General features: G+C 59.6%; 1 protein-coding gene across 1 annotated transcript; it reads right to left on the bottom strand.

Moving 5' to 3' along the window:
- Window positions 1-686: 686 nt before the first annotated feature.
- Window positions 687-22,414, bottom strand: POLD1 (DNA polymerase delta 1, catalytic subunit). The gene is made up of 27 exons (XM_055552888.1): window positions 22,304-22,414; window positions 15,561-15,760; window positions 15,083-15,196; window positions 12,951-13,097; window positions 12,739-12,864; window positions 12,477-12,645; window positions 12,320-12,401; window positions 12,106-12,235; window positions 11,485-11,651; window positions 11,102-11,206; window positions 9,261-9,401; window positions 9,072-9,182; window positions 8,435-8,626; window positions 8,249-8,337; window positions 8,049-8,165; window positions 7,769-7,882; window positions 7,318-7,465; window positions 4,913-5,008; window positions 4,659-4,796; window positions 3,635-3,810; window positions 3,266-3,418; window positions 3,017-3,119; window positions 2,164-2,296; window positions 1,961-2,074; window positions 1,593-1,645; window positions 1,415-1,512; window positions 687-878 (listed from the first exon to the last, which is right to left on the bottom strand). The coding sequence occupies exons 2-27, from the start codon at window positions 15,757-15,759 to the stop codon at window positions 773-775; spliced, it is 3,321 nt and encodes a 1,106-aa protein (XP_055408863.1). The 5' UTR covers window position 15,760; window positions 22,304-22,414; the 3' UTR covers window positions 687-772.
- Between the last annotated feature and the right edge of the window lie 627 nt (window positions 22,415-23,041).

Here is a 23,041-nt window from a genome sequence, read left to right as displayed (position 1 = left end):
AACCCCTTGGTCACGTGGCAGGGAGGGTGGGCCCAGGGGCTGTCTGGATTTGGGGATCCCCAGGGTTGGGGTGGGGGCCTGGCCCTGAGGATTGGAGATGGGAGAATCATTGGTTTTGGCGGGACCCTGAGAAAGTAAAAAAGTCAAGGGGTCTTATGGTCAGGGGGCGTGTGTGGGGGGTGTCTCTGGACTGAGGAGCCTGGGGGAGTTCCTGGGGGAGTTCCTGGGGGCACGCAGAGACTGACATCAGGTGAGAGCACTCGGGTGTCAGAGGTGGGGGAGCAGAGTCTCCCAGAGTGGACGTGAATTCAGCAGGGGTCCCTGAGGAAGAAACTCAGTCCTGAAGCCGGTGGGGACCCCAAGGTGGAAACACTGTGGGTGTGTGACCTGAGGGGGGGGTCCCCTTGTCGTTCCGGGGAGCGGGAGCCTCCTACCGGGGGCTGCCCCAGGCGTGGAGGAAGCAGGTCAGCACCTGGAAGGCGGGGCCCACAGAGACTGTTGGCTGAGGCCTGGGGGGGGGGCGCTCAGGAGGGGCGGGGAGATCCGATCCAGCCCAGGGGTCTTGCAAGGGAGGGTGAAGGGGCCCATGGGGGCCTCCTGGGGGTCGGGGCATCCCACTCAGTGCAGCGAGGCCACCTGGGCCAGGGCTCATGACGGTGGACCACGACCCCCCCAAGACCACAAGATACCATGGAACAAAAGGCCTGAGCTTTATTAATTCCCCGCCTGTCCCCCCGCGCCCCCAAGGTGGTTAGTCCGCTGAGGTCAGAGGTCACCAAGCCTCTGGGCCGGGGGGCCCGAAGCGCCGCAGCAGCCGCTCCTGGTCCTCCAGGTCCTTCCGCACCTTCTTGCGCATGTAGAAGATGGGACAGTCCCGGCTGCGGGCCGGGCGGAGGTCAGGGCCCGCGGCGGGGCAGGGGCTGTTCCCAGGACTTTGGCCCCTGTATGCTGCCCACCCGGCGCCCGCCCACCAGGGGCTGTTTGCTCAGCGGGCCCGGGGGCGGGGGGAGGGGGGGAGCCGGTAACAGCGGGTGCTCGCGCGGGCGCCGGGCCACCGGCCGTATATCACCTGGCACCTGGCGTGGGAACCCGCCCCGCCCACCCGTTCCCTGGGGAAAGCCCGGCCCGCCCTGGGGGAGGGGGCCGAGACCCTGTGTGTGCTTCTGTGTGATGGTGTGTGCGTGTGGCCATTTCCCGGGCATACTGGGTGCCCGGCCCTCCCCGCTCAGCAGCCCCCCAGCCCCGCCCCAGGGAGGCTGGGACGGGTGTACTGGCCCGTCATGCAGGCCGGGACACTGAGGGTCAGGGAGACCCTCACAGCTGGAGGGGGATGTGTCAGGGGTGGGGGGGGTGGGGGGGGTTTGGGGGTGGTGGCGGGACCCGGGGGGCTGCACTGGGCCGGCCAGCCGCCCACCTGGTGCAGATGACGTCCTCGTGCAGGCTGCCCTGGCAGCGCTGGCACTGCGTCCACAGGCGTGAGAAGCGCTCCTCCAGGGCACTCAGGTGGGACACCTGAGGGCAGCAGGGGCTGAGCGGGCAGCCCGGCCCCACCCAACCCCCAGCTGCCCGGCCCGCCTCCCCTGACCCCTCACCTCCTTCTGGTACAGCTCTGACTCCCGGGGCTGGCAGAACTTGCACACGGCTCCTGGGATGAGGAGGGGGGCGGGGGGGGAGGCCGGTCAGCACAGGGGAGCTGGGGCTGAGCCAGGGCCTGGGCCGCCCCATCCCCGCCCGCTGCCCATCCCGGCTTCTGAAAGTCCCCACAGACGAGAGAACAAGGGAGCAAGTGTGTGGAGAAAACTCCCTGGGGAACTCCCAGGGTAGGGGGCCCGGGACCCTCCTGGGGGCGCCTGCAGACGGGAGACCCACCCAGGGGCCACGCCAGCTTGCGGGGCTGGTGCCGGGGCCCTCGGGTGACGGTGGAGACAGGAGGGCCAGGGGGCTGGGGTCCTGTGCTCACCCTGGTGGCTGAGGACAGTGCGGCAGCCGATGCAGCAGTTCCGGCGTTTGGCGAAGGCCAGGAGGCCGCCCACCTTGCCCGTGAGCACAGTCTTGCAGCGAGTGTGGTCCCCGCCTGCAGGTGAGGGCAGGCCGTGGGCCGGGTGCCCGACCCTGACCCCCGTACCCTCACCCGCCCCGGGGTCCCCCACCCCATCCCCGTACGCAGCAGCACAGCCTCGGCACGGCCCTCGCCCAGGATGGGCTCGAAGATGCGCAGGAGCGGCTTGGCGAGCTGCTGCTCCAGGTAGTACTGCGTGTCGATGGGCAGGCTGTGCTCCAGTACGAACAGGGGGTCCTGTGGGCAGATCAGGGCGCCATCACACCAGGGAATGCAGTGGAGGGGCCTCGGAGGGGCTGAGGTGCCAGGGTCCCTGGAGTCGCAGAGGCTGGGGTGGGGGGGGTCCTTCAGTCATGAATTGGGGTAATGCTGAGTGGCAGTCACTAACCCAGGCTAGGATGGGGTCAGAGGTCATGGGGAGTCCCTGGCCACAGGCTCGGTGACCCACAGGTAGAAGCCCTCAGGTAGCCAAGGAAGGGTCAGAGAGCACGGTGGGGGCAGGAGGCAGGAAGATGGAGCTGGAGGCTGGAAGCCCAGATCTAAAGTGATGGGGCAGGAACTGGGGACTGCGGAGGGGGTTGTGGGGTCAGGGGTCACTAGACATCCAGGTAGAATGCAGGAGGGTGTGAATCCCAGGGAAGGACAAGCTGGAGAGCCGGGACCAAGAAGCCAAAGGCACAGAAACAGACGACGCAACAGGCACTCTCGCCGTGTGCAGGGAAGCTGCGCCCCCTTCTCCAGGAGGGGTCCGAATAGCGCGGGGGTGGGGGGGCCCTTCCAGAGGGTTCGGGAAAGCCTGAGAGCAAAGCATCACGGAGCCAACTCCCAGGGGTGTGTTGGGGGCGGTTCTCAAGGTCCCCGCGGGGCCGCGGAGAGGAACACCCTCCCACCCTGCCTGGAAAGCAGAAGTGAGAGCTCGGAGAGCAGGGCGGAGCGCGCAGCCCAGGTGGGCCTGACCTCGGACTTCATGTAGGCGGCCACGCCCTTGGCAGCGCTGATGATCACGTAGGGGACGCGGTCGCCCAGGCTGGGCGCGCTCCCGGGGTCCCGCTTCCTCATCCTGCGGGGAGACCGGGGCGAGCGGCGGGCCGGGTGAGGGCAGGTGGGCCGGGTGGGGGCGGGCGGGGGGGCTAGGAAGTGGCTGGCCCAGCTGGCTGGTGAGGGGCTATTTCTGGCCGCCCCCGCCCCTTCCCGGGCTGGGCGCACCTCTCGGCCAGCTCCACGTGGGCCTGCTTGCCCGCGTAATCGGCGGCAGCGCGAGTCAGCTCCTTGGTAATGACCAGCTGCGAGATGTCAATGCGATTACACAGCAGATCGGAGATGACGTCCTGTGCATGAGCCACGGCACCCGAGGGGTCTCTGCAGAGGGGCGGCTGTCAGCGGAACTCGGGGTGCGTGCCAGGGGTGAGGAGGGGCCCTGCCCGGCCGCCGGCTGCCAGGGGGCAGAAACGGGGCCGGAACCCGCAGCTGCCCGACCCCACACTCTTTCCACAGCGCGGCCACCGAAGGGCTGGGCCTAACACCTGTGTCCCCAAGGGAGGAGGGGCTGGGGGCCGGGTGGGGGTCCCCACGCACCGGTCGATGAGCAGGCGGCGCAGCGAGGCGGTGACGAGGTTGGCCACCAGGGGGCAGTTGTCCCTGCGCACGGCCTCCAGGCCCTTGCAGTCCATGCGGTCGTGGGCGTCGGGCCGGGAGGAGAAGAGCAGGCCTGCGTAACGCTTCTTGCTGATGAGCAGGTAGGGGAAGTAGACCTGGGGAAAGCCGCCACGGGCTGAGGCCCTGGGACTGTGGGCGCCGGCGCCCCATCCTGAGACTTCCCCAGAAATGGGACAGTCAGGGATGGTCCCGGGGATGTGGGATTGGGTCACTGGGGAAGATGGACCCTAAGACTCCAGCATCTCAGCTCGAGGGGCTGTGGTGGTGGGGTGAGGGGTGGGGTGGGGGGGCAACCTCAGCATTCCAGGGACCTTCCCCAAATCGGAAATGGACTGGAATAAACCTAGACCCTAAAACCCAAGATCCAGACACTGGGGTGAAGTCTGGAGGACCCCAAATGGAGGCCTGAAACAGACCGGAGGCAGGCAGGGGAGACAGGCAGCACCCCCTGAAAAAGAGGAGACTGGCAGGGAGTGACCTCCCCAGATGGACAGGCTCCAAATCTGAGAGCAAGTGTACCCCAAGGCCTGACCCCAGCGCCCCAATCCAGGAATCTCCTGGTCAGGGGGCCCCCAGTGGACAGGGCTGCCCCCCAAGACCTAAAAACCCGAGACACTCCAAGGCTGACAGCATCTTTAGGAAACAAACACTGTCTTTCATAGCAAAGCCCAAGGCTGTGGAGGTTTCTAAAACCAAAGTCCAGAACTCAGGAGGATCCAGGCAGCAAACAAAATACCTCAAAAGTGGGGCTTATGAACTCAAAGAATGGGACACCCAGTTCAGAGCGCCCGGAAATAGAGACCCGGGGAACACAGGGTGCCCAGACGCTGACATAGCAGGAGAACCCCACACAAATGCAGACATCCCGAGGCTCAGAGACCCTCCCCCCAAAGTGGCAAGACTCACATCTGTCCACTCCAAGCACTGGGGGCCCCCCACTTACTTTCTCAAACTCTAGCCGGATGGGCGAGGGGAAGTGGCCGGACACCCAGTCTGCAGCCTCCCGTCCCAAAGCCATCGCCTCAGCCACGGAGGAGACGCCAAAGCGGCACATGACCGAGTCTGTGTCACCATACACCACCTGGGGAGGGGCGCGTGTGACCCGGAGGGGCGGGGAGATGCTGGGCGGCCCCTGCACTCCCCATGCCAGCTCCCGGCCCGTCTCGGGCAGCAGCGGGCAGGCAGCAGGCCCCTGACCTTGGCGCTGGTGCTGTAGCCGTTTTCCACCGTGTACTTGGTCTCCACGAGCTGCTTTGTCTTCTCAATCATCTGGCGCCCGAACCCGGTGACACTCTGTTGGGGAGAGAATCACGCAGAGTGAGGGCCCAGGGGCCGTCCGCAGGGTCCAGGTATGAGCATGGGTGAGCCACTGTCTCTCTGGGCCTCAGCTTCCAAATCTGTAAAATGGGGTACTGAGCTGTTCCTTCATGGAGGTCCTTAGAGGAGAGCCTGATCGGCAGCAAATAGTGGCGGAAAGGCCAGTGCCAGAAGAGACCATCGGCTCAGTGTGTCTCCACAGAGGTGCTGAGACATCTGGTGACATTCCTGGTCTCATTCCCCCATCCTTGGGCAATCAGAAATGTCCCCCACAAAGACAGGGGGCTGTACCAGGGCCAGGGGGAGACCATTCCTTTCCAAATAAGGAAACTGAATTTGGGGAAGGAGGAGGGACACACTAAGAAGAAACACACGTGACTTCTGTTCTTGTTTGGATCCAGCCAGAAAACCTTTGTGTTTAACTGGAGCATCCAGGCCATTTATGTTTAGTGTAATTACTGATTATATCTGAGCTTAAATCTACCATCCAGCTGTCTTCTATTTGTTCCACCCATTCGATCTTCCTTCTAACTTTTTTCTGAAATGACTCAGTACTCTTTTTCTTCCACCCTCTGGCCTTCATAAGCTTAAGAGACAGAATAGGAAAAGACGCTAAGAAACAGACATAACTGAGACAGAGAGAAGGGGCTGAGAGGAAAACAAGAGAGACAGGGCCAGGAAGCAGCAGCAGTGATGAGGAAGTGCCAGGGGAAAAGCCCAGCCACACCCTCCTGCCTGGCCTCCCCTTGGGAGCTGCAACCTGATGCCCAAGCATCCACTGCTTTCCACCGAGGAGGCTGGGAGAGGCCCCGGGGATTAGGAAGGGCCAGAAAGAGGGGTAAGGCTGATCTACCACAAGAGATTAACCTCGCTCAAACAGAGGTCTGGCTCTTGGCTGGCTCCTGGGAGGGAACCTCGAAGCCCTTGGCATGTCCTGCCTGACAAACGTCTTTGTTCATCTGGGACCTTGGGTCACACCAAGTGATCTAATGTGATTTATGGTGGGGGCCTTGGGCCACACCGTATCACCTTGACCTCTAGAGGGACTGGAGACTGAGTAACTGAGGTCAGTCACATGGTGTACTCCATGCACCTGACACTCAATAAAAACCCAGGCCACCAAGTCTCGGGTGAACTTCCTTGATGGGCAGTACCACATGTGCATCAGTGCGGGGAGGAAGGAGAGCTGTCCGCAGGACTCCCCTGGGAAAGGCAAGTGGAAGCTTCCGCCTGGTCTCCCCTGGACTCTGCCCCATGTGCCTTTCCCTTGGCTGCTTTTAACCCCTATCCTTTCACTGTAATAAATCATAACCATGAGTATAACAGCTTTTCTGAGTCTGAATCCTTCTAGTGAATCAATGGATCTGAGGGTGGGCATGGGGGCCCCTGAACTACACCTGATCCCAGCTCGGCAGAACCTCAGAGTCAGGCCCGCTGTGGTCTTGCCGCGGGTCTGTTTTTCTGTCTGAGCAGTAAACAGCCCCCACAGGATGCTGCTGTGGGCACGTCTGCCCACGCTTCCTCTCGGAGCAGAGCACTGTCCCAATGCTGGCCAAGCGTCCTCGCCGGGGTCCTCACTCAGGCACAGGATGGGGGACCCGCGCGCCTGTCCAGATGGTGACTGAGGACGTAAAGTCAAATGCCCGCACCTGACTGCGCTGCTGGGTGACCCCCAGCCTCAGTGGTCTGGGCTTTTATTGGGGGTCAAGTGCCTGGCGCACCATGTGACTGACCTCAGTTACTCAGTCTCCAGTCCCTCCAGAGGGCAAGGGGATACAGTGTGGCCCAAGGCCCCTGACAGAGGGGCCCCTGTTCTCCCATCAGGAGGGGGAAGGGAAGGTGCTCTCTACTCTGCCACCCCGATGGGGACCAGCGCAGCAGGTGGGATAGGGTAGCAACTGCCAGGGACACGAGGCTGCCAAGTGACTGAGGGACAGGTGGAAAGAACAAGCCAAACTGGGCCCCTCCCTTCATTCCTCGGCCTCTGCCCGCCCCGCCCCGCCCCTCCCTCCCCAACTGCTTTCCTGTACACATTTACTTCCATCGCCATCAGTGTCCCCACAAGGCTGGGCACTAGGGCAGGAACTCTCACCCAGTGTCACCGGCTAGACCCACAAGGCCCAGCCCACAGGGAACGGTCAGCAAGTGTTCTGCTGAACCAATCACATAGGCATCCACTCTCCAAGAGGCCGGTGTGTTGGGGCCTGGCCCTGACCTCCACCACACTGAGCCCTGGTTCTCCCCAAGAGGGGGTGTCTGCCCTCCACCTGCCGCTGTGCACTCACCTGTGAGATTTCCAGGCACGGGAGCCTGCCCACCTGGGCGCCAGTGAAGCCGTACACAGAGTTAGCACTCACTTTCAGCGCCAGCTGGCGCCCATCCAACACTTGCCGCCGTAGGGGGTCTGTCTCCTTGGCCAGCTCGGCCTTGGCCCTGGGAAGAGAAAGGAGGACGTGGGGACCAAAGGCCACTCGAGGGCCATCCCAGGCCTCACGGGGAGACGAGAGGGCTGGGTCAGGGTGCCTTTCTGAAAAGGGGTGCCACGTACAGTTGTGCAGGTTGCACACTGCATGGAGGTGCCTAGCAGAGGGGCTGGTGGGAGCTGCCTGCAGTGCGTGACTTGTTCTAGTTGAGGCGCAGCTGCAGCGACATGCGCTGGTGAGGGACAGGGATTCCAGGCCACTTCAACAAGCCTGAGCTCAGAGCAGGGTAGGCGGGGGGAGCTCGAGGGCCCACCTCTTCCGGGCGCTGAGCAGGTTTTCCAGGATCTGGGGGAGCAGCCCCTTCCGCACCGATGCCTTCACAAACTCGTCCCCCGTGGGCGTCTTGATGAACTGATCCTCGGTCAGGCTGGATGAGAGATGGTGGGGGTGACGCCTGGCCCTTCTCTTCATCCCTTAGGATGCCCCTACCTCTTGCCAGTCTCCTCCCCTCCCCACTAGCTCTGGGTCTCTGGCCCCACTCTGGCCGGTCCCTGGGCAGTCTCAGGGTACACGTGGTGAGTGAGGCGCCATACCCTAGTTTCTGGGCGGCCCCGGGCCGCAGGAGCGTGGTGTAGCACAGGTTGTGGGCCATCATGATGGACGGGTACAGTGAGGAGAAGTCCAAGGTGGCGATGGGGACGTCGTAGTACCTGGGGGCATGGGGGGAGAGTCAGGGCTGGGCACCCCCTTGCACCCACAACCCCTGGACCCCTGATCCCTCCGCGGGCCTCACCCTTTCAGTGGCTCGATGACCGTGGCCCCAGTATAGTCCTCACCGCCCTCCGTCTTCACCACGGGCATCAGCAGCCCCTGGCGCATGGCCTAGGAAGGGAGAAGGCGGGACCCAAGTGTTGGGGGTGAGCAGGGCCCCTCGGTGGGGAGCGCGGTGGCCGGGCCGCCCCAGGCTCTGCCTGCTGACCTGTCGCAGCAGCTGGGACACGACCTTGACCTGCTGGCCGCGGCTGAGCAGGTAGCCAAGGGGCACGCCGGTGACGCGCGCCATCTCCATGGCGTTCACCAGCACCATGAGCCGCTCCAGCAGCCGCAGCGGCAGGAAGGCGTCCTTGAGGCAGTACACGGCCAGGCGGCGGCGCGTCTGGTCGTTACCGTTCTGGGTACAGGGACAGGGGTCAGGGGGGCGACAGGGTGGAAGGGAGGAGGGTGCGGTCTGAGAGGCTAGTGTGGACTAGGAAAGGCAGGGCAGTGGAACAGAGGTCGCCATGCCAGAGGTCACAGGAATGGCTAGGGATACAGTTCCCATCTGCGGAGGGAGGTCAGAGATCAAGGGCAGGAGGTGAAGGGAAAGGTCAGGAGAACAGGCACAAGATGTCCAAGACCAGGAAGGAGAGCGGGAGACAGGGCTGCCAGCGTGGGGAGACGAGGGGCGGGGTCTGAGGGCATGAGAGGAGGGGTCTGAGGGCATTGGAGGCGAGGTCTGAGGATGCGGGAGGTGGGGTCTGAGGGCTCAGGAGGTGGTCTGAGGGCCTGAGAGGCGGGGTCTGAGGGCTTTGGAGGCAGAGCTTGAGGACGCGGGAGCGGGGTCAGGGCACACGCACCTGCAGGTCTGTGATGATGCTGTGCTGCACGTCCTCCTTCTGCTCGCCCAGGAAGTGGAAGCTCACGGCATTGAGCGTGTAGGACCGGAGCTTGTACTCCCGCAGCAGCACCTGCGGCGGGCGGGGAGGTTGGGCGGCGGCCCTGGGGAAGTGGCCCCGCGAGGGCGGCCCCTCCTGGCCCAGCCGTACCTGCAGCATGTCCATCTGCACGCGGCCCACCATGCTGACCACTTTGCTGTCCCGCCGGCCAGTCTGCCTGGACTGGAAGGACGAGTCCCGGATGTTGGAGCGGAGGCCAATCACACGGCCCAGCAAGGGGAAGCCTGGCACCTGGGGCACAGCACACGGGGAGGGCGGGGGCTGGGGGTCTGCAGGGCTGAGCCACAGGAGCAGCGACCCCACCACCCACAACACCGCTGCGGCGCCATCCTCTGCCTACTGAGAGCCCTGGGGACTAGGGCAGCTCTGGGACATAAGGACCCTCAGGGACAGGCAGGCACGAACTGGAGGCTGGACAGAAAGAGTTAGAGGGGCCTGGGACTATGGGGGTGAAGGGGGCAAGGACGGTGCCCAGGGGCTGGGGGTTGCACCCGGATGGGGAGGCGCAGGAGGGAGAGACTTGGGGACAATGCTGAGCTTGCCGGGGAAGCAGTGGGTGCACAGGGTGGGGGACCTGGGGGTTGACCAGGTGGAAGCACAAGCAGGGGCCAGCGTGGAGAGCTAGGTCTGTACCAGGGACAGTGAACTGGGGGGACCAGGTATGGAGGACAGGCCTGAGCTGGGGTGGGAGCGGAGGGCAAGGGAGGGGAGCAGAGGCTGGAGTATAAACACCAGGCTGACAGGGGTGGGCTTCTCCCTGGAGATGCTGGGGAGCTCTGAGTGTGGTTGTTTGCTCTTTCCATTATCAAACTGGCCAAATGTATAGACAAGGAAGAAAACAAGAAATCAACCCTGAATATTCACTGAAAGGACTGATGCTTAAGATGAAATTCCAATAATTTGGCCACCTGATGTGAAGAGCTGACTCACTGGAAAACACCCTGATGCTGAGAAAGATTGAGGGCAGGAGGAGAAGGGGGTGACAGAGGATAAGATGGCTGGATGGCATCACTGACTCAGTGGACATTGAGTTTTGAGCAAACTCCGGGAAATGGAGGACAGGGAATCCTGGCGTGCTACAGTCCATGGGGTCGCAAAGAGTCAGACACAACTGAGCAACTGAACAGCACAATACACCTGTTAAGAGCTGAAGTGTGTCTGCCTAAAAGATGCTGAAGTTGTAACTCCTGGACCTCTGAATGTGACCTCATTTGGAAACTGAGTCTTTGCCGGTAAGCAAGTTAAGATGAGGTCTAGGTGGCCCTGATCCAATGTGACTGTGGTCTTTAAAAAAAAGGGGACACTGGCACGCAGAGGGGAGAGCTGGGGAGAGCGCCAGGTATACCCCGCAGTGTCTGAGGCAGCAGGAAGCTAGGAGAGAGGCCTCAGAAGGAACCAACCCTGTGACACTCTGACTGGCCTTCCAGCCTCCAGACTGAGAGACCACACACGACTGTGAGCTTCGGACCCTGCAAACCCACACGCCCCCATGCCCATACCAGGTTCAAGCATCAAGGTTTTGCCACCAACTTCCTGTTTTCCTTAGTTTTTGTTGACATATTTTAAAGCCTAGAGAACAAGGCACTGCACTCATGCTTCGGTCTGCCCTTCCAAATACCCAAGCCTTTGCTTTTTTGGCCGCACTACACAGCATGAGGGATCCGAGTCCCCTGACCACGTATTGAACCCACACCTGCTGCAGTGGAAGTGCAGACTCCTAACCACTGGACCTCCAGGGCAGTCCCACATGAGCCTTTCCTTACTTAACATCCTCGCCTCTGTGAAAGCCACAGGAACCTTCTGGGCTTTCAGCAGGCCAGGGACGGGGCCAGAGCCAAGGTTTCCAGGAGGCCTCTGTAGTTGCTGGGCAGTGGCCCACAGCCTGAGCCCCCAGTGGGGTGTCAGGGCAGCTTCCCCCGAACCTGCTGTACCTTGAGGGTCTGGGCCCGGGAGATGAGGTAGGGAAGGTCAAAGTTCTGGATATTGTAGCCGGTGATCACGTCGGGATCCATGATGCGGATGAAGGTCGACCAGGCCTGAGGCGGGAGCACGCAGGGTCACCCAGGCTGACATCCAGGTCAACCCCCCACCGTGGGTCCTCCCCAGTCCTGGGACGTTCTGGAAGCCCCCAGGAGCAGCACTAGAGCCCTCCCACCCATGGAAGGAAGACTGGGCAGGTGCCTCTGAAAATAAGGAATCCAGAGTGGGAAACGGCTCAGGAAACAGCCTCAGGCCTGGTCGTGTGTGTGCGGTGGAGAGGGGTGGGGGCAGGGGGAGCTGAGGAAAAGGAGACGGGGCATGGAATGAGAGCCACCTGGAGCAGGTCCTCCTCCCGCTCGTAGCTCTGCACCTTGGCGCCCAGGATGGGGGCGCAGGGCCGCAGGGTGAGCGCCAGGCGCAGGAAGGGTTCCGGCTCGCCCCAGCGCAGGCCCAGTGAGCAGATCTGGATCACGGGGTCCCGCTCGGGCTCGGGGAAGATGCCTGCACAGGTGGGGGGAAGAGGGAGGCAGGGCACCAACTCCTGACGCTCCCTCGTGACTCACCGGGTGGGCGCACCTCTGCACCCCACCAGGCCTGACCGATGCGGTCCCCACCGCCCGCAGACCCTGCAGGATCCACCCCGGTTCCCACACTGCCCGCTTCTCCCAGCCCTCACAGACTGGGCGGGTCCTGCCCCAGGGCCTCTGCACTGGCTGCCCTCCCCACCCCCATGCCCTGCCCGTCCCTCTTCACAAGGCCTGCCCCCTCACCCTGGAGGCCTCCCCCACCCCGCGGCCCCGCCCTCTCCGCTGCCGCCCTCCTTTGCGTTGCATCCGGTTGTGCGTTTACTCCCTTCTCCCTGAGTGAGCTCAAGAAGCGCAGGGACACCTGGGAGACGGGCCCATCACTGACGTAGGGAAGGAGGGAGGGAGGACCCCAGGCCCCGGGGACAGACCTTTGCGGCCAGCGCACTCGATGTCGAAGCTGAGCACGCGCAGAGGGGCGATTCGCTGCCACTCTCCTTCCGGCGGGTGGCTGATCACGTCTGACCACAGCACGTCGGCCTCCAGCTGACACAGAGTGGCCTATGGGGAAGAAGTGGGTCAGCGGTTACAGGGTTCCGGCTCTGTGTCCCCCCAGCCCAAACTCAGCTCCAGAGACCCCCATACCTTCCCCTCCGGCCTCAGGATGTATTTCCCGGCTGGGAGCTCCAGCCAGTTGCAGCCCACGATGTCTGTGTCCACCATGAACCTTCAGGGGGATGAGGGTCAGTGGGCAGAGGCAGGTGGAGGGGGCGAGGTGGGAGAAGTGAGGCGGGGGACATACCGGATCTCAAAGTCAACGTTGGCCTCGTAGGGCGCAAAGCTGGGGGTGCCGAGGCCGGCCAGGCGGATGCCCTGCTCCAGGAGGCGGCGGGCAGGTGCCATGAGGCGGGGCAGTGCCAGAGTGATACGCAGAAACGGGGAGGGGCCGTGCCCATGGTACCCGAACATGCCTGCGGGCAGAGGGGACTGGCATCGGCTCGCGGAACCCCTGCCGACCCAGGACCTCCACCCCCGACCGCCACGACCCCCAGGGCGGCGCTCACTCTCCCGGGAGCACAGCTCCACAGCCAGCACTGCCGGCCCGGTGAGCTCCTTGCCCCCGCGCTGGTCCCGGCTGATGGCTGCACTCAGCTCCCGCTGCAGCTCGCTCAGGTGCTCAGGTCCAAAACCTGGGGTATGGAAGAGCCGGTCAGATGTGCAGGGGATCCCCGGGTGGCCGGGACAAGGAGGGGTCTTTGGGGTCGGGGTCACTCACCCGGGGGCGCTGGGGTGTAGAAGTAGGGTGCAAAGCCGTGGATGTGGCAGCAGACGGAGACCCCCTCATCGGTGACCCCGAAGGCGCGGAGGATGGGAACCGAGCCTTGGGATGGCGGGGGCGCCCCAGGCAGGGGCCGCGCTGGGGCTGGGAGAGGTGGGGAACACAGGCAAGTGGGGGCTGCCCCCTCGGACCCCTCAAAAGTGTGCCTGCCTCCCTCCTGGTTTCTGTTCCCATCCTTTCTCCCCACACAGCTAGAGGAGCACCGGCCTTTCTTTTGCAAATGAAATGTTTCCTTTTCAAAAGTGGAATCAACTTTGCGTGGGCAGCATTATGAGCTTTAACGCTGGGATAGATTCGTGTAACCACCGCCAAAACTGGGGTACAAGACAGTCCCATCACTCAAACAGCTCCCTCGATCTGCCCCTTGGTAATCACACCTGCCTCCAGCCCGCCCCCCGGCACCATCGGTGTGTTCCTTGTCGTCCTGATTTTGTCTTTTTGAGATCATCCACAGAACGGGGTCATTCAGTACGTAACCCTCCCAGTCCGGCTTCTCGCACCCGGGCTGACATCTCTGGCACCCGTCCCTGTCAAGCTTGTCAGTGATTTGTTTCCTTTATTGCAGAGAAGCACTACATGGTGTATTATCCATTCACCCGCCACAGGACATGTGGTGTTCCCAGTTTTGGGTGGCTAAGAGCTATCAACATCCATGGTTTTTGTTTGAATGTAGGTGTTTGCTTCTCTCGGGTAAATATCTTTCAGGCAGAATTGCCAGGCCCTATTGTAAGAGCAGGTTTAAGCCTGATCTCTCAATAAAGCTCAGGGCAAAAACCAAAAACTTAACTACCACAGGAAAAACTGTAAAGGGCTAGGTTGAACCCTGTAATTCTTCCAGGCTGCTCCCCAGCACGGTCGCATCAGGCCATGGCCTCCCTGAGCGCACGGGTTCCCGACACTCCACACCCTTGCCTGCACTTGGTGTCGTCTGCGTATTTGACTTGAGCCTCTCTCACAGGTGTGTGTTCGTGTCTCACGGTGGCTGTCATTTACATTCACCCGACAGCCGATGACACAGTATCACCTCATGTGCACATTTGCCCCTGTAGATCCTCTAGTGAATTGTCCAAGATTTTTGTCCACTTCTGAACTCTCTCTTAATGTTCTTTATTTGCAGCACCAGTCCTCTGTCGGACATATAGACTGCAAACGTTTCCTCCCCACCTGTAGCTTGTCTTTACTTTCCCGTTCAGGGGAGCCTTCGAAATGCAAGTAGGAGCTTGGACGTGCACGTGCGCTGCGTGGTCAGTCGCTCAGTGGTGTCTGACTCTTTGCGACCCCATGGACTGTAGCCCGCCAGGATCCTCTGTCCATGGGATTTCCCAGGCAAGAATACTGGAGTGGGCTGCCATTCCCTTCTCCAGGGGATCTTCCGGACCTAGGGATTAAACCTGCATCTCCTGCATTGGCAGGTGGGTTCTTTACCACTAGTGAGTGCCCCTGGAGCTTGGATGGGGTCTCTCCATTGCCAAGGACAGGCCAGCTCACTCAGAGTGGAGAGCTAAGGTCCTCGCTGGCCCCTCGCTGCCTCACTGGCTGCTCCTTAAACGTATCAGCCCTGCTCCCTCCTTGGGGTCCTCTGCCCAGAGTCCCGTTTTCCCAGACAACCCCACGACTCATCACCTCCTCAGAGGGGCTTTCCCGAAGCTCCAAGAGGCAAGGTCCAGCACCCCCTCCCTATTTGATGCTCCTCTGTGACCCTCACCACTGCCAGTGTTCCACTTCCTTTCTTGTTCTGCCTCTCCTTCTAGAACGTGAGCCTCAGGGAGCAGGGACCTGGTCTGCCTGGTATAGGGCCTGCCTCAGTGCGGATGCTCGGTTGTTCCCGACTGACGGGATGAATGAATGGAAACCACAACACACGCCTCTCCCTTCTGCGAGGAGCCAGCCCCTTCAGGCCTCAGTTAGAAGACACCTCCTCCTCCAGGACGCCCCCCTCCCTGCCCCCACCTGTCCCTCCCTCTCAGAGCCCTGGGCGGGGACCCTCTGTGTCCCTCTCTTCCCACACAGCCAGAGTGGCTGACCCGGCCCCACCTCCCACGCACCAGGCCTCTGATCCCCAAACTTACCCACGTAATGGTCGATCTCCAACTGCTGGAAGATGAGAGGCTCCGTCTGGGGGTCCAAGGGGGGCGGGGCAGGCCGAAGCCAGCGGGCATCTATGGCCGTTGGGGAGAATTGCCCTGGATAGGGGGAGGGAAGCGGGGCTCCATGGAGTCATGGTCTTGCTTCAGAAACAAGTAACTACCTTCCTGGCTCTGCTCCTGTCCCCTCAAGCAGCATCCCATTTGGGAAAGAAAGTCAGGTGGAGGTGGTGGTCTGGATCAGGCGGGACACTCCAGGGGGATAGAGGGGTCAAGGGTCAAGGTTAGAAGCGACAGGAAACAGAGGTGGCCTACTAACAGCCAAGATCAGCCCCTTGCGGAGGTCGAAGCAAGCCAGGGGCTGAGAGTTAAAAGTTACAGGTCAGCTCCACGGTTCCGAGATGTGACAGGTGTGGGGTCCTCACGGGGTGGGGCACAGGGGGGCCCCTGCTCCGAGTCTCACCGTCCGCCGCCTCCAGGGCCGACTGCAGCTCCTCCTCCTCCTGCTCCTGCAGCCTGCGCTCTGCTTCCATTTCCTCCATCAGCGCCAGCTCCTCCTCGAACTGCGAGGGCCGGTACGCCTCATCCTCATCCCAGAGGCCCCCACGGGCCCGCTTTGGGGGCACCCCAGGCCCCGGGCCTGGTCGCCGCTTACCATCCATCCTGTGGGGCAAGCTGGGGTGAGGTGAGGGTTGCTGTCTTCTCCATGGCCTCCTATGCACCCACCATGACCCTGAGCCTTTAAAAAAATCTCCAGAGTAGGGAATTCCCTGGGGGTCCAGTGGTTAGGATGCCACACTTGCACTGCTACGGGTGGGGGTTCAATCCCTGGTCGGAGAACTAAGATCCCACAAGCTGTGCCGTACAGCCAAAAAATTTTAAGAAAGAATAGACTATGCTTATCCATGATGCTAAAAGTCTGGCTAGTGGCTGCTTCTGGGGTGGGGGAGATTGACTGGGAAGGGGCATGAGGTTGTTCTGCAGGGTGGTGGAAGTGTACTGTACGGCCAGCTGTACGCTTGAGACCTGTGCATTTCACCATGTGTAAATTGCACCTCAAGTAAAAGCATAAAAAGTGGGGAGGCTGCAATTCCACATCCAGGGGTTTATGCTACAGATATACTATCACCTAATGAAAAACTGCATTTACAAGGTTATTTCCGGCAGCATTGTTTGCAGTCCCAAAAGACTGGAAACCACCTAAATGTCCTCCCCTGGGGGACTGTTTAAATAAGTTACATGAATTCTGTTCCCTGGAATATTATACAGCTATATAAAGGAATGAGGAAGCTCTCTATGAACTGACAGAGGACTCTCAAAGACCCATTGTTAGGAAGAGATAGCAAAGTACAGAATGGTGTACTTAAGAGAGCTTTTGTATTAAAAAAAAAAAAAATTCTAAGAAAATGAAAATGTTTACCCTGACTCCAATCAGTAGGAAATAATCAAACCAAAAGTAAAGACTGGCCAGCGAGATGGAATCTTCAAAAAATGTCCAAGTCATGAAGGGGGAGGATAAAAGATCAGGAAACTGTTTTAGATGAAAGGACAGACTATGTCGTCATGACAACTAGATGAATCACTAGTGGGCTCACTGGTGTCATCCCAGGTCAGATCTTGGATTTAAAAAGTAGAAATAACTCTGAAGGGTATCGCTGGAACTGCACAAACTGCATAATTGTCTGAGATAACAGTATCGCTTCATAGAGAATGGCCTGATTCCCATTATCCTGTAGTATCATGATGGCTACAACCTGTACAGTTCAGCAAAAAAAAAAAAAAAAAAGTGTACGCGCATCAAGATAAAGCAAAATGAGGCAGCACATTCACAACGGACAAATCCACGAAAGGGTTCATGGGTGTTCACTGTACTTGTCTTGGGATGTCTCTGCAGGCTTGGAATTTTTTTAAATTAAAAGTTGGAAGAAGGGACTGCAGGGGGCACGGATTCAATCTCTGGTCAGAAACTATGATCGATAGTTGGGGCCAAAAAAAGAAAAAGCTGTAGAGAAACACATAAAAGAAAAATAACATGTATACAAGGTGGTGGGGAAATATATCTAAAGATGTTGCTTTTTCACGCATAATTGTGGCAGGATAGGTAATAAATTGGCAACACTGGCTTTCTGGGGGACGGGGGTGGGGAGATACTTTGACCAAGATCTCATTCACATACCATACGATTCATGCATTTTAAGTGTACAGTTCAGTGGTTTTCAGTATATTCAGAACTTGGGCAACCTTGACCACAGTCCATCTTAGAACACCATCATCACATGAAACAGACCCTCTCCACTCAGTGCATCTCCCGCCCTCCCCCAAAGCATCACTGATCTGCCTTGTCTAGATGGATTGGCCTGTTCTGCGCATTTCCTAGAAATGGAATCCTGTGTATGGCTTCTTTCCCTGAGAATGTTTTCAAGGTCCACCCCCATTCTAGCACGGATCCGGGCTTCGTTCCTTTTTATGCCTGAGTACTTCCTCACCACATGGCTATCCCACGTTGCGCTCACCCGTGAGGGATGTCTGCACCTTTGGGCTCTTGTGAATGTTGCTGCTGCGACCATGCAGACACGGGTTTTTGATGAGGAGGAAGAATCTGAACCGACTCTCCTGTGCCCTCCGCGTGTAACTGTGCAGACACGTGGTCTGATCTCAGAAGGAACGAGCCTGGAGCCCTTTGCTCCAACCATGCGAGTAGCCAGAGGGATGCAGAGTTAGGACCCGAGGGAGATGCCCGGGTGAGGCAGAGGAAACTGAGGGGTTGCCAGGAGCCCCACGGAGTGCCCAGACCTGGCTTGTCAGGGGGAGGAAGAAGAGGGCCAACTGGCTGCCCTGGGTCACTGGGCTGTGGCCAGGGGGTACAATGGGGGGGCAGCTGTCACCGGAGCAAAACCTAGCGTCCTGGACTAGTCTCATATCCCAGGCACTGTCAGGCAAGCCAGCATGAAAAGTAAGGGGTCCCTGGGTGTCCCCCTCTCAGGGGTGCAGGGCAGAGCTTGGCACCTTTCTGGGTGCTTCAGCAGCAAATACTGAACAGCAAGTGAATCCAGCATTAGCCACAACGAGTGCCTGCTCTAGGTCACACACCCGTTTCTCAGTGACACTCACTCCCTGGAGGTTGTCATCCCATCCCACCCAACCTCACCCGCTTTTTTTTTGCTACACCACAAAACATATGGGATCTTAGTTCCCTGACCTGGGACTGAACCCGCAACTCCATGCATTGGAAGAGCGGAATCTTAACCACCAGACCACCAGGGGATGGCTTTAAATGCCATCTCTTAGCTTTTGTGTCTCCCACCCAGGCCTCAGCTGGGACTCTAGGCTGACAGATCTGAGTGCCCACTGTGGCGACATCCCTTCAGGCACCCCAGACTCCAAAACCAGGCTCCTGATCTCCCCTCAAACCTGCTCCTCACACCCCACAGTCTCCCCTGATTCAGTACAGCTCCCGGCAAGTCAACAACCTTGGAGTCACCCCAACTTCTCTCTTCCCTTCAGACCACACGCTCACTCCATCAGCAAATTTATTTATCAGCTCTGCCTTTCAATGGACAGGCGCTGCACTGTTCTCGGCAAGCCCTCTACACCCCCGCCCCGCCCCAGCTCCCAGGCTGGTCTCTCTGGCTCCCTAAGATGGTTGGCCTCTATTTTGTGCATTGCTGTTTGTCTGGCTCCCCCTGCTGGAAAATAAGCTCAGCTCGGGCTGGGATGCAGTATCCTTCACTGAAGAATCAAGGGTGTCAGTAACAGTGTCTGGCCCATAGAGGACACCCAAGGAATATCTGTTGAATGAATAGCCTTGCCCGCTCCCCATCTCCCTCCTTCCACCTGGCCCCCTTCAGTGTTTTCTCCACTCGGCAACCAAAGAGATTGTATATGTCAGATCGTCCCACCCCTGCTCTGCTCAGAGCCTGTCCCTGGGTCTTGCCTCATGCACAGTTAAAACAAAAGTCCTCATCGTGGCCCCCAAGACCCTGCACAACTGCCCCCACCTACTCTTTCAGGGACACCACCTCTGCCCTCTCTCCCTTGCTCACCCCAGCCACTTGCCTCCTCTCTGTTCCTCAAACACTCCAGGCTTGCTCCTACCCCAGAGCTTTGCACAAGCTGTTCCTGCTGCCCAACCAAATGCTCTTTTCCAGACATCCCCATGGCTCTCTCCTCCCCGCCTTCAGGTCTTTGTTCCAATTTCACCTTCTCAGTGAGGCCGGCTTCAAAATACAGCCCCTGGGACCTCCCCGGCAGTCCAGTGGTTAAAGACTGCACTTCTACTGCAGGGGGCATGGGTTCAATTCCTAGTCAGGGAACTCCCACATGCCAAGGTGCGACCAGAAAAACAGATACATAAAAATTTGAAAAGACAGCCCCGCTGTCCCCTCCTGACATTCTCCAACTCCTTCCCTAGCTTTATTTTTCTTGCTGGCCTCTGTTGCTGTCTGCTGCACTGTATCAGATTGTTAAGAGTTCTCAAAGCGTGATGCCCTGCACCTGCAGCTTCTGGTGGGAACTGGTGGGAATGGAAGCTGTCAGGCCCCACCCCAGACCTACTGAGGGCCTCTGGAGGTGGGCCCAGCCACCAGCGTAGGATCGAGCCCTCCAGGGCCTCCGAAGCTGCTCAAGCCTGAGCACCACTGCCTATTCATTTTGTTTACTGTCTGTTCCCCATGAGGAGAATGGAAATACTGTAAGAGCCCAGGATTTCACCTTCTGTTTCCTGCTACATCTCATGTCCCCAGGAGAGAGGCTGAGGCCGATTACACACCCAATAAATACGTGCTGCTGCTGCTGCTGCTAAGTCGCTTCAGTCGTGTCCAACTCTGTGTGACCCCATAGACGGCAGCCCACCAGGATCCTCCGTCCCTGGGATTCTCCAGGCAAGAACGCTGGAGTGAGTTGCCATTGCCTTCTCCGAATACGTTCTGAATGCAGCACCAAGGAAGGAACTCAGAATTTTCACCAAAGCTTCTGGGGCAGGTGCTGCTATTAACTCTCCAACACAGTAACTGGCACGGAGGCCCAGAGACATGAAGCCACCTTCAGGCCTGAGGTGCCACAGCTAGCTCAGAGGGGCAGAGCCAGGGTTCCAACCCAAGCAGACTGGCTCCAGGGCCCACTGGTGATCAGCGCTCCAGACTGTCGGCCTCCAGGGGTGCCAGGAGCGATATGGGGGTGAACTGCCCTCTGCCCAGCAGGGGAGACAGGACAGACTCATCTGCTTGCTCACCCTGTATCCTGGCTCACACACATCTGTCAAAGGATGCATTAAATAACGACAAATGGATCTATTCACTCCTGCCCCTCTTGAAAACTCCACACCTTTCATGCTTTGGCCAGGTCCCACCTCTGGGCCTCCTGACTCCTGCTGCCCTCGTCCTGGGCTGTGGATCACCTGGGCTTGTGTCTGGCTCCCTCATCAGACAGGGAACTCTTGAGGGTGGGGCAGGGCTGAGGCTGCTCTGGGTCCCCAGGATCACCCAGCATGCGGCCTGGTCTTAGGAGATGTTTGCGGGATGAAATCTCCCTTTTTCTTAGCCACCTAACTCCTCTGCACCCTCTGAAACAGTTCTGGTTGAGTTCCTCCTCACTGATCAGCGGCCCCTAGGGGCTCCCACAGAACCCTGGGGGCATTTCCATCACTGTACAAGCTGTGACAACTTCCAGCTGAAAGGTCCTCAAAACACAGGGGTCAGGGGCTGCCTCCAGTCTGGGTCCCCAGCATCACCTAGCAGAGTGCCTGCGATGCAGGCCACTTCAAGTTGTGTCGGTTTAGACTCTTCTCTGGTGTCACCAACTCCACGAGTCCATCCTGTGAACCCTCATTTTCTTCTCTTAGCTCCCAAAGACTAGTGCCGCCTCTGTTTAGTTCAGAGAGCTCTGGCTTGAGATTCCTGTCCTTCTTCCAACCAAACTGAATTATCACTAGCTCCCCAGTGCCCAGAAAAGGCCCTGAGTAGGGCAGGAACAGCCTGGGTGGGGAAGTGCAGGAAGGAGGGGGAGAAAGGGCAACAAGAGGTTCCTGGAGTGGGTGTGGCCATGAACCTGAGTCACTGACATCACCCTGCCCACTGGCACCACCTAAGCTCTGCCTTCAGGGTGGCACCCCCAAACCTGCTCCCCCTCAGCTCTCCCTCTCCAGCCTGCTGCTCGAACAAGCCCCGTGATCCTGGGCTCCCCTTCCCTACACTCACCTTGGTGCGTTCAGACTCCAGAAACAACCTACGCCTGATGGATTCTCCCCACTTGCACTGCAGGCTGAGCCGCCTAGCATTCTCCCTTGCCTCCTAACTGGCCTCTCCTCCTTCCACTCTCACTCCTGCTACAACCCCATCTTCAATCGGCAGTCAGAGTTTTTTTAAAACGCAGGGGAGGATCAAGTTGCTGTGATGCTCAAAACCTCCCCGGCTCCCTACTGAACCTACAGTAAAAGTTAAAGGGAACACCGAGATTTACAAAGCCCTATAGGATCTCGTTCCCCACCATGTCTCCAGCCTCACTCTTCCCTACAAGTTACAAGGAAGCCAAGCCCCTTCCTACTTCAAGGTCTTTTTACTGGATGGCCAGCGCCCCCCCAACCACCACGTCCAGAACATTTTTTCCGGGGCTCGCTTCTCTCTCAAATGTCACTTCCCCAGAGGGACTACTCCTGTTCACTCTAGAAATAGAAAAGCAGACTACTCTGTTTTACTTTCCTTGGGGTTACGAATCACAAGCTGACAACATTGGTTTGTCGTCATTACTTACTACTTGTCTACTCTCGGTCTGCCCCTGGGAAAGAGGCTTTTTCTGACTTATTCGGGTTGTAGCCTCGACTCCTAGGGCAGTGCTGGGCACAGTGTACTCAGTATCTAGAGAATAAAAGATGACACCATGCCCTCACGTACACCATCGAGAACCCAATGCCTCCGAGACCCGTTGCTCCAAAGAATCCCCAGTGTGCGTCCCCCTAGTCCTCGGCGCCCAGCGCCAGCGCCCCCCGCAGGCCGAGGGGACGCCCCCACCCCGTCATCTGCCCCCGCGTACGCGCCCACGGCCACTGGCCTCTGCCCCTCCTCCGTGCACCCCCTAATCAAGGGGATCCCTCCCGCCGCCATGCCCCACGCGAGCTCTCACAACCCTCTCTCAGGCCCATGGACTCGGCTCCCCAAGCCTCCTTCCCGGCCAGGCCAAGTCCCGTGCAATTCCCCTTCTCCCGTAACTCACCCGCTTCAAACAGTGTTTCCCGCCACAGCCCACGCCGCCGTGACCCCTGACTCCGGCGCGCGCAGGCCCAGAGGCGCGGCGCGCGGAGCCGGGCCACGCCCCTCCCACCCAAATAGGGGAGACCTCGCCCCTTCCCCCTTTCTGGGGCGTAGGCCACGCCCCCTCCGTCCAACTTGGATGGTGGTCTAGTCCCCTTGCTGACGTATCCTCGCCAAGTCACGCCCCCTCTGACGCATGTGGCTCGAAGCTACGCCCCCTTCCTCACCGCCGGGTTGAGACCCAGTGGTCTCTGCGCACGCGCAGCGGCTCTGGGCGCCGGCCCTCCCTTCGACCCTGCCCGCTCTAAGGTGCTGGGCGCGCACCCTCCACCCCACCCGCTTCCTGGCCGAGGCCTTGTCGGGAGGACCGCCTGGACAGTGTTCCTCCTTCAGCCCGCAACCTGACCTTTTCCCTCCGGATAGAGGCTGGCCCATGCGCGCTCAGATCCTGGCCAGGTTGGTTCTCTTGTCTGGCGCGGCCTCAGCTTCCCCATCTGTAAACTGGACTCTGCGCAGGGCAGGCCTATCTCTAGAGCGAGAGGCACTCTGCTTGAGATAGGACGATCGCATGTAACTATTCTCACTTCCCCCGTTCCCTCTCCCCTCTCACAAAAGTGTATTTTTCAGTACCCCACCCACCCCTCCAGACAACACCTTCTTCACCCTGGACTGGGACTGTCCATTCAGCTCACCTCGGTGT

The sequence above is a fragment of the Bubalus kerabau genome, chromosome 17 (genome assembly GCF_029407905.1).
Source record: "Bubalus kerabau isolate K-KA32 ecotype Philippines breed swamp buffalo chromosome 17, PCC_UOA_SB_1v2, whole genome shotgun sequence".
NCBI lineage: Eukaryota > Metazoa > Chordata > Mammalia > Artiodactyla > Bovidae > Bubalus > Bubalus kerabau.
Note: the sequence above shows the minus strand (reverse complement) of the source record. Positions and strands in the feature narration are given on the sequence as shown.

Bases quoted from the DNA above. Each gene is read 5' to 3' on its own strand.
- POLD1 (XM_055552888.1), bottom strand. From the start codon at position 15,759: ATGGATGGTAAGCGGCGACCAGGCCCGGGGCCTGGGGTGCCCCCAAAG. The intron at 5,009-7,317 runs GTGAGTGCACAG...TCTCCCCAACAG, and splicing joins CGTGCCTGGAAATCTCACAG to AGTGTCACCGGGTTCGGGCG. The intron at 2,297-3,016 runs GTCAGGCCCACC...ATCTGCCCACAG, and splicing joins CCGCCTACATGAAGTCCGAG to GACCCCCTGTTCGTACTGGA.